At 52.9% G+C, this 10,208-nt stretch overlaps 1 protein-coding gene across 3 annotated transcripts; it reads right to left on the reverse strand.

Annotated features, from left to right (window-relative positions):
• Positions 1-603: 603 nt before the first annotated feature.
• LOC128153678 (uncharacterized) lies at positions 604-10,147 on the reverse strand. 3 transcript variants are annotated; one of them, XM_052813211.1, is made up of 11 exons: positions 9,862-10,147; positions 9,715-9,769; positions 7,455-7,787; positions 6,197-6,466; positions 5,546-5,662; positions 4,881-4,982; positions 4,228-4,350; positions 3,911-4,003; positions 3,502-3,594; positions 3,168-3,225; positions 604-1,596 (listed from the first exon to the last, which is right to left on the reverse strand). In XM_052813211.1, exons 2-11 carry the CDS (start codon positions 9,767-9,769, stop codon positions 1,533-1,535), a joined length of 1,308 nt encoding a protein of 435 aa, XP_052669171.1. In that variant the 5' UTR covers positions 9,862-10,147; the 3' UTR covers positions 604-1,532. The 3 variants fall into 3 exon arrangements, with proteins under 3 accessions (XP_052669171.1, XP_052669168.1, XP_052669169.1); XM_052813208.1 differs by lacking the exons at positions 9,715-9,769; positions 9,862-10,147 and adding an exon at positions 8,574-8,894; XM_052813209.1 differs by lacking the exons at positions 604-1,596; positions 9,715-9,769; positions 9,862-10,147 and adding exons at positions 2,368-2,549; positions 8,574-8,894.
• Between the last annotated feature and the right edge of the window lie 61 nt (positions 10,148-10,208).

The following is a 10,208-nucleotide window of genomic DNA, read 5'->3' on the forward strand; positions in this document are numbered from 1 at the left end:
AGTTCAACAAGGGGACATGCCAAGTCCTGCCCCTGGGGGGGAACAGCCCCAGGCACCAGGACACGTAGGGGCTGGCCAGCTGGGAAGCAGCTCTGCAGACCCTAGGGGTCCTGGTGGACACCACGCCGACCACGAGCCAGCAACGTGCTCATGCAGCAAAGTTGGCCAGCGGTGTCCTGGGCTGCATTAGGAGGAGCTTCACCGCAGGTCAGGGGAGGTGACCTTTCTCTGTTCAGCACTGGGGAGTCCCCATCCAGAGTGCTGGGACCAGTTCTGGGCTCCTCAGTCCAGGAAGAATACGGAGAGAGTCCAGCAAAGAGCCACAGAGATGCTTCGGGTACTGAAGCACCTCTCACCCGAGGAGAGGCTGGGAGAGCTGGGACTGTCCAGCCTGGAGGAGAGGAGGCTCAGGAGGGTCTCATCAAGGGGGATAAATATCTAAAGCAGGTTGTAATGAAGAGGGAGCTAGACTTTTCAGTGGTGCCCACTGACAGGCCAAGAGGCGGTGGGCACACATTAAAAACGAAATTCAGTCCAAATAGAAGGAAACACTGTCTTATTGTGAGGGTGACCAAGTGCTGGCACAGGCTGCCCAGAGAGGTTGTGGAGTCTCTGTCCCTGTCAGCATTCACAAGCCATCTGGCCATGGTCCTGAGCAACCATGCATCCTCAGCACGTCTAGTTTAGCCTGCTAGATTAAATCAGCCACTTTTTTTTTAACCTTAATGGTATTACAGAAAAGCCAGAGACCCTGCTGACAAGGGCTAAGCAGACACAAAAGCAATAAATAATTCATATTCGCTGCTACTAGGGCAACAGGAAAGCAGGACATAAGGCTCAGAGATGTATAAACATGGTCCATGGCCCCTCAGCGAAGCTCCTTTCCATCCATTAGCTAGACATTGTGCTTGTAAGAGGGAGAAAATTCCCTTTACAAATGGTGGTAACCATCAGTCTGTCTGTGTTCGCTTCCCTTTGGGCTGGCCGTGAGTTTTCCAGCACGCAGAACTGCAGGGCTCAGTTACGTTCGCAGGAATAGCGGGGGGGATGACGACACACGACTGAAGAGGAGACTTTAAAAAGCCATAGAACTGGGTGAATTCTTAACTCCTACCTCTAATACAGCTGCGATCTCTGGTACAGCAGAGCAGGCTGCTCTCAGGTACCAGCAAGAAGCTGAGTATCATATTGGCATCCTGATGGGATGAGGGCATTTTCCCTGAGATACTTGCTAGGTTTGTGAGTTACTTCATCTCCACCACTCGATTTGCATTGTGCAATTAGCTGATGCCAAAGGCCATAACGACCTCTGTGGCCTCTTGCAGTATGATGTTCCTGAAACTTGCTGGACTCTGAAGACAACCCCAGATAAAGCTACAAGTCGTGGCTTCCCTCTGTTCCAACGGCTAAAACCAGCCACAGATCGTTGCTCAACTGGGAGTAAAAACCACAGGGCGCCCAGAGTCTAACCCCTCACTTTTGATTTTAATGTATACTTTTCTTCTGTATCCATTTTGCTTAACTCCTGATATTCAGTTGCACGCTCCTCCTAAGTCCGGTCGTTTGGCGAGGGGTCCATAGAAAGTACGGTTCCTGCTGAAGGTAACAGGATTTTTTCCCCATTTTCTTGATACAAGAGGCCCAGGAGCTGTTGTTTCTCTACGCGGGAAGGGGGAAGTGGGGGGGGCCACAGATGTGACACTGCCTGTTCAGGCAGGAAAAAACAAGGAGTGAGACAGCCCCTGCCCTAAAGTGCAGGCAGGACTGCCTCCGTGCAGGCAGCATCCAAATTCTGGCCTCCCCGTCACCACCCCAAAACGGCCCCACAGCCCAGCCCCTCCTTGTAGGCAGAAAACGCAGCTGGGAGCGGAGGAGATATCGACACACCCTGACACAGGGTCAGGGCCTGGATAGAATGATTTACATTTAAGCAAACAGATTAAAGAGCAGGCTCAGGTCAGCTACTGGCCCCCCCCGAGCTTCGCCGCAGGGGGGGACAGCGGTCCCCTGGACATGCTGTCCCATACTAAAGGGTCCAGGCAGCACATAGACCTGTGGATTCAGGGGGAGAGATCCTGACACCCACAGCCCCCCTCCCCAAACATGCCCTGAAATCATCTGCGCCGGGGAGCGAGAAGTCAAGCATGTCAGTGGGAAAGGGTGGGGTGGGCGCGTTTGGTTACCCACATCCATTTAACTAAAGGTGCGGCTTCATTCTTGTGATAAACTAGTGAGAGAGACTCCTGCAACTGCTCCTAAAGGCGCTTCTCTGCTTTAGGGCCTGGTTTTCAAGAGAAAGAAAGGGAAAAATGTGCATTTGGCCTCCCCCGATTCTGTGTTAAAAAAACCAAAAACGGCAGAAATGAGTTCATTTCGTTGCCGTTTATTAGAGGTATCGCAGAGGCTCAAACTCACTAAAACCGAGAACCATGAACCCATTAAACCTGGGAGAAAGATGACGTTGACTCAGCCGAGTGAGAAACACCCCAACCGACTTCTAACAGGTGGAAACAGCATCCTTGCTGCTGGGCTGAGACATTTCAAAGGACCTGGAAGGAAGAGGAGGTGGGACGTGCTGAGCATCGCTGGAGCCAGCGCTCTGGTGTGCCCATCCAGCCCTGCCCCGAGCGCCAGGCAGAGGCGAGGGCTGCGGTGGCCTCTCTCCGTGCCCACCCTTGCATGGCCCAAAGACCCATCAAGACCCTACAAATGGCTGTGGTTGCGATACTCGTTCCTCTGTATCTCAGGATGGTTTCGGCCAGGGCAAAGAGAAGCTGGCTGAGGCTCATGAGGTTGCAATGCCCTGGGGGCTTTCCCGCAGGGCTCGCAGGTTGGCTAAGCCCAAATGCATCCACAGCATGGCTGGAAGCCAAAGTGATGGGATGAAACCAGGAGGAATTCAGGCTTAAGGGCTTCAGGCTGAGGCCACGAGGGAGAGATTTGTGGGGAGATTTGAGCAGGCACTCAAACGCTTTTTGCTGGATGGGGACCTCCCCCAGAGCTACCCACTGAACCCAGGGTGAAATCAGGGGCTGGGAGGGCAGTGCTGGACTGCATCTTTCCTGGGGTCTAGGACTTAAAACAGGGCACACAGTAGTTTCCATATCCCGCTCCTTTCCCTTCAAGATGGTATGAATTTACACGGAGAAAGGCAATAGGGAATGTACCTCTCCTTGTCCGCCCAACTGGAGTCACGGTCCTTCAGCCACCCCTGAGTCGTGTGATCTGTGAAAGGACAAATCTGTTCCCAGGCATCAGAAGAAAGTGTATGAGAGGCACCGAGCGCACAGTACGGGATGTTGTACTCGGGGGATGGTGCCTGGGGCTCACCAGGGAAGGGAGACAGTCAATGGAGAGGGCTTGGGGTCTTCAGAAAGGCCAAACAAATAGTCTTTAAATAATTCACATGGCTGCTTGATCATGTTGGGGGCAGAGGGAAACCAGCTCACTAAATATAAGGCACTCAGAGGGGCAGGGAAATGAAGGAGCGGGGATACTTACAGCAGAGGAAGATGGTGAGGAGCGGGAGGGCCGACACAGCCGCCGTGCTGACTGTGAGGGCGGTCACGTCCACGAAATCCGTGCATCCTTCTTCTGTGGTCAGACCAACCAGGCGCCAGCATAAAACGCCATCCGGAGCAGAGAAAGGAGAAAGGCAAATTGCCACCGTGAAAACATGCACACACACAGGAAGGAAAAAAGGCGGAGGGGTGGGGAGGGGGGAATAAAAACTAGTTCTGCTTTTGCAAAGATTTCACTGCCCTGAAAACCCCAATTTGTTGGATCTTTTTTGGAGCAGGACTAAATCTGAATGGCTGAGTTGAAGGGATATCTGGATTAAATATCGTGGACAAGTTTTAGCCTCACTGTAACACATCCTTGGGGTGGTCCCTGGAGCATCCCCTCTCACCATGGCGATGGTGGATGTTCTTTATGAGGAAGCTGGTCGTCAACACCACTGAAACCACTCCTCCAGGAGCAGCGTAGCCCATCATGCGCTGTGCTGGCAGAGGGAAAGACGACAAAGTGATGTTAATATGTGCCAGGAGACGTGGACGGGGGTCTGCCCTCACCTGTGGTCTGGTGGGGAATCCACCAGCCTGAGTTAGCACAGAAGTAGAAATAAAGCTTTCATTTTAAAAAGTTAAGGATGAGATTTTAGGCAAAATAAAACCCCCGTGGACCAGTTTTATCTCCCTCCCTGCCATCCTTGGTAAAACAGCTCACCTGTTTTACTTTTCAGCTGGGTGAGATTTGTAGGCTGGAAGGTCACGGTGGCAGAGACCAGGAAGGTTACCACCATCACATATGTAAGGGCGATCTCTGGCAGTATGATCGCAATAGAAGGTCCTGAAAGAAAACAGGACAAGGTAGAGTACCAGTTCTTGCATTTGTCTACCACTTTCATCATTTTGTAACCCTCCATCATATTCCTTTTCCACCCTCTCCCGACTCCCAGCCTTTTCAACCTGTCCTTGCAAGCAGCCTCTCCATCCCTTGATCATTTTAACTGCCCTTCTACAATTAATTCTGGGAAGGTGCTCTGGATAAAGGGGAATAAGTATAGTAATTGTATAGATGGGTGTGTAATCCATATGCTGGTCCATGCCCGCACGACTAGCTGAGATCACACATGGGGAAGACACGTGTCACTCCGGCTGGGTCTATCCCCACGTGTTTGGCTGCGTGACCCTTCCTCTCCGGGGCACTGCTTTCCATTTTGACCCCCATGAGACTCTACATCTCCCATGAGGTCTTCACCCCAGCTTTTTTTTGCACAGCAAGGATTGCTTTTCCGTGCTGCACCCTGCACAGGGGAAAGGAGTGGGGTCTGCACAGCACCACCCCCCGCCCCAAACCACCCCGCAGCCACCTCCTACCTTCCTCTCGCATCCAGAGGATCCCGGCGGTGCCAGCCAGGATGGAGGCGATGCACACCAGCCCGCAGGTGTAGGCACTGAGCCACCTCCACAGCTCCCCTCCTAGACACCCAGAGCAGCATGGGGTGACTGCCGTGAACCCCCGTGATGTCCCGCGCCAGCCCCCAACCCTTCCTTGGGGTGGGATGCAGCCTGTTCCCACCCGGGATGCTGTGGGGTATCCCTGGCCAGGGCCCAGTGGGTTTGACCCACTCTTTAGTGTGGGCAGCTGGAAAGGGCTCTGTGCCCCCCTGGTACAGTGTATTATTAAACATACTCTCTTACAAATGGAGCCTTGTAATAAAAAAAATGCTCCTGAGAAACACTTTTTTTTCTATAAAGGTGTCAGTCAATCACCTCAACTCTCTAGAACAAAAATGTCTGGGAAGTACTGGGATCTAACCTAGCTTGAAAACAGAGTAAAATCAGTTTTCACCATTAAAAAAATTTGCCAAGGGAACTTTCTCTACTCTTATAAAGACCTTCCAGATGATGTGAAGACAAGATGTTTAGGCAGCTGGAAGGGGAAGGAGCTGGTTACCAGCTCTTCTCACAGCAACGCTCCTCACTGTCCCCCACCAGACGAAGGAAATGAGCATTTGGCAGCCCTCCAACTGCAAACTCACTTATTCTTAGCTTTTCAGACTGGCAGACAGGAAAAACTAATCCCCATCCAGAGACGGCAGCAAAGACCACAGCAACCACTGCAATCCTCAGCGCGTCCTGCAAGGGAGGTGAGAGACCTGGGAAAAAAACCCCGAGGAGCCAGGAGTCAGGCCACCAGCAGGACCAGCATGGATGGCTCTGGTGGGTCATGGGGCTCCTCCATCACCAGGACAGATTCAATTTATTTGCCAGCTGGTGGCCAAATCAGCGCTTTCTGCTGCAGGCTATGGTCCATGACATGTCCAACCTGGGACGCATGCTGCCTGTGGGCTTCCCATCCACTACCCCCCTGCCCATACCCTGCTCACCATCACCTTGGCCAAGGGCCATTGCTTGGGACCTTCTCCAAGTGGGAACAGCCAATCTCCCGCCACCCACCCTGCCAAGGACTGTGCCTTGGTGGGATCAGAGACCGGGAATTGCTGCTGATCATCCTATGATGGGGAGCTCCTGTCAACAGCACGTGGGTCACAACCTCACGAGAGGGCGGCCAGACTTTGGGGATGGAGGCAGAGGGATGGGATGGGATGGGATGAAACCACCCAGGGAACCCCAGGGAAGGGTGGAGAGAAGGAAGAGCGGTGGGAGGTGAAAACCCCAGCAGTGATCACCTGCAACAGTGATGTTTAGGGAAGTTTCCTGCCAGCTTATCCTATTGCTGGCATTGCAGGAGTAGGAGCCGCAGTCTGACTTCTTTGCCGACCTCAGGTACAAAACGCTGAAGCTGTCAGAGAGGTAGAAAGCTCTGTCCGGGGGAAGGGGCTGCCCATCCTTCTTCCAGGTGATGGCATCCACCCTGCCCTCTGCCACATCACAGAGCACCTTGCCGGTGGCCTGGGCCACAAGAGAACTGCTCCGGAGCTGAGGGCGAGACACGGGCTCTGGAAAGGGGACAGAAACACCAGCACTTCTCTCAGACATGGCCTGGAGCATCCATGATGGGGATCTGGGCTGCAATTTTCACCGCAGCATCCTTGAGTCTGCAACAGTGCAATCGCATGTGCCTTTCCCTTGGAAAGTCCTGCGCTGCATAGAGCTGCTGTGCTTTCTGCGTTTGGGCTTTTTTTTTTCTAGCCAAGTCATTGTTTTTGTTACATTTGGGTAAGTACAGAGCATTTTAAAATATGTCAGGAAATGAGAAAAAAGAGGAAAAGGATGCAGATCCCATTTGGCTTTATATGTGTGGAAAGGAGAAATGGGTGGTGAAGGGCTGTGGTAGCATTATAGCAGTGACGTTATTACAGCAGAGAAAGGGTAACACCAGAGCAAATAGTTAAAGGGAATTGCTGAGAGCGATATCGAGGAGGAACTTCTATTTAAAGCATGCTCTTATCTGTGCAGCAGTGGCTGGTGCTGGCAAATTGCAAGCCGGCTACCAGTCAGCAGGGTCTGAGGGGGAGATTTTTTTGGTGGCTTTTCCATAAAGCCCACCCTGCTGGGCTGAGCTCCTTTGGCTCTGCCTGGCCTCCCTCGTAAAAGTGCTGGAGGTACTCTCCGCGGGAGGCAGCGGATACACAGCGTCCCACCAGTCCCTCCATCCCTGTACTGAGAGTAGAAAACAAGGGAGGAAATTGCCTTTCCAGGATGGAGCCCAGCCCTCTGTCACAGCCAGGCACCCTAGAAAGTCTCCTTGGGCAGCACCACCAGATCTTCTCCACTGGGACAGGTTGGGAACCTCTTCCCAAAGTCTCCCTGGTGATGCCTCCATGCATGGCAGGTTCAAACAAAGTCATGATTGGCCCGTTAGATTTAGCTCAAACCCCTTCTCCAAATCCCTTTGGCTGGCTGGTGGGCCATATACAGTCAAACAATGCCACTGCTCTGCTTGTATCCACCACCCTGCTCCTCCCTCCCATGCCCACCACTTACTGAGGACTTCCAGCAGGATTTTCAGGCTCTCCCTGTCTCCCGCGTTGACAGTCACTTTGTAGATGCCACTGTCGCTTTCCTGGACGTCCTCCAGCAAGAGAGAACCATCGGATGGATGGAAAACGGCTCGTCCTGCGTAGGGCGTGCGGATGGCTGGGTCGTGAGACCCCCTGTAGTACTGCAGGATGGTGCGGGAGCTGGTGCCATCGAGGTATTCCCACTGCGTGGAGTAGATGTGCGTGATGTTATCCGGCCCAGGAAGCAGCACCGAGGATCCCACAGCGGCGGCTTTTTCTCTCCCTTCTGCAGCCTGTTGCAAAGGCACCAGCAGCCCTGGATGGCAGGGGAAGGGAAGATGAGCCGGGGACACGGAGCAAGTCGGCATAGCTTGGGACAGGCTTGGGTACCTCCTGTGCCAAGGACACACGTGTGCTGCCAGGCCTGTGCCAGGGAGACTTTATTGCAGGGGAGGATGTAGGTGCCTAAATATAGCACAGGGTGTTTTGAGATACTTGGCTGCAGGGCTGAGAACATGTTTTTCACCCAAACACAAAGGTCAAGTGATGCTTACTCCCAGACAAGCGTTCCCAATTCTGACCTAATTTCCATGACCCATTCCCAATTCCTGGTCTTGTTTGGGGCTGAAAGTGTCCACATACTCCCACCAGAGTGGGACGCAGTTGTGTGCCCAAAACCCATGGCAATTTCTGGGCTTTTCATCACTTGGGCTCTAACAGGCACTTGAGGACTTCAAGAGGAGCTGCTGTGGGTAGGTCACAGCTCCCAGCTCCCTCCCCCCCGCCTCTCAAAAAAAGAGCTTTCTAGGAAGCCAGGCGGAAATCACTACTACAGTCCTATCTTGTAAAGTGGATTCTTTAAAAAAAAAAAAAAAAGGGTGAGGTTAATGGTTTTAAAGGAAGGCGCCAGCCCTAGGCAGAGGAAATGAAAGAAAGGGTATTTATCTACCCAGGCAGAGGGCCCGTTAGTTGCCGGTGGTGATCCTAGTACTCCTAAGAGGCTGCTCTGAAGGAGGCACCAGGATTTCTGCTGAAGGACCTCTTCCCCTTGCCAAAACTGTCGGTCTAGCCCTTGCATGGGAGCGTCAGGTCTGAAACTCACTGAGATGGGGACCGGCGGCAGCAATCCCAGCCTGTCCCCAGGCACCCACCACCGAGCAACCGCAGCCGTGCTTCCCGACAAAAAGAGATGTCATGAAAACACGTTTCCAGCGTCGGTGGCCCCAAGCACCCGGCTGCCTGCGGCGAGGCGGAGGGATGCTGGGCAGGCGGGATGAGCGTGCCTGGGGCGGCCGGCTGCTCCTGGCACAGACCCACCAGCTGCACAGGCTGTGTTTGCTCTTCTCTCTCTCTCCACCGTGACTTGGTTCCTGCCCCGATAAGCAGATGTTCATGTGCATTTACACTGCCGCCTGCCGTCTCTGCAAACAATCCTGAAACCCGTCCTTTGACCGGTGATCTCTCTTAGTAGTTTTGGAGCACAGGTGGGAAAGAAAATAGGCGTAACCATCCAAGTAAATCAAGCTCATCTGATGGTTTTCATTTCTCACTCTCATAACTTTGAGAAACAGCTATCAGTTTTTATTTTTGTGCCTGCATGCTCCCGAAACTGTAAGATGTGCAGGGAGAAAAAGCAATCTTATGACTGAAAATTCCCCTGCTCTAGGAAAGCACTATTTATACAGAACATGCGGTACCACTAGCAGTAGATAGGAGAAAATACTTCATCACAGGCATCTTTTACAACTGCAATATCCAAAGTTCATCCTATAGACACTCAAACACCACGGCATCTGAAAATCTGTGTATATTGTAATGGGTTTCTGTTCCATTTTAGATGCTCACCCTGAAAATCTTCGCACGTTGGTGCTTCAAGGCAGCCAGTGCATATATAAGGAAGACTGTGAGATTGCTCACATGAGTATAACTGCAACAAATTGTGTTATTACATATATCAGTCCCAGTATAAATCTATCTGCAGTAGACTTTTAGTCTTGGCACTGTGCCTAGCTCTTGAGCTGTTTCTACCTCCTCTGTCTTTGGACAGCAAAGCAGAGACACCCTTCCCTTTCAGGTTAAGCATTTTGCCCCATCTAAAAAGTCTAACCTATATGGACCAGAGATCCCCATGCACAAATGCTCCGCTGAAGCCTCAGGCTCTCTGCGGGTTTGCAACAGGCGAGGATCTGGCCCGGAGCCCACTGGGTGGCATTGGTACCTGGCCCAGCCTGGGGATGATTTACCTGCAAGGAGCACCCAGCTGGTCCCCAGCAGCTCCACAGGACGGCACATCAGCATCTGTCAAGGAAAAATGGATCAAAAATTGCCACACTTTTAAAATAGCCCCTTCAAAGTCCACACTGTAACCAGAATAACAGGTCAGGCTGTACCGTGCGAGGAGTTTTCGCCGCCTTCAGGACGGGATTCCGGACTCAGTGCTCACGAGGGCACTGCCGCAGATACTCCCAGCCCAGACTGGTTCCAGTCTCGCTGTTTTCCTGCCGATTGCTCCTCTCCTTCCTTGCTGCCTCCTCTCCTGCCTCTCTGCCGGGGGACCCTTCCCGGTGGCAGGCGGCAGCTCCCGGCTCTCGTCCCCGTGCTCTCCGATGCCGGCAGATCCCCGGCACTGCAAGCGAGCAGCGCGGGAAGGCAGAGCTACCTGATCGCTCCTCGCACCGCAGCTGGCAGATGATCTTTCTGCCGGAGCTGGCGGGGGAAATGCTGAAGGGGCAGCATT

This window comes from Harpia harpyja, chromosome 18, assembly GCF_026419915.1.
Source record: "Harpia harpyja isolate bHarHar1 chromosome 18, bHarHar1 primary haplotype, whole genome shotgun sequence".
Taxonomy (NCBI): Eukaryota; Metazoa; Chordata; class Aves; order Accipitriformes; family Accipitridae; genus Harpia; species Harpia harpyja.

Excerpts from the sequence above, each read along its gene's own strand:
- LOC128153678 (XM_052813208.1), bottom strand. The coding sequence starts at position 8,871 with ATGCACATGAACATCTGCTTATCGGGGCAGGAACCAAGTCACGGTGGA. Across the intron at positions 7,788-8,573 it reads TGCCGCCGGTCCCCATCTCA|GGCTGCTGGTGCCTTTGCAA; the intron begins GTGAGTTTCAGA and ends CCTGCCATCCAG. Across the intron at positions 3,226-3,501 it reads CCTCACCATCTTCCTCTGCT|ATCACACGACTCAGGGGTGG; the intron begins GTAAGTATCCCC and ends GTCCTTTCACAG.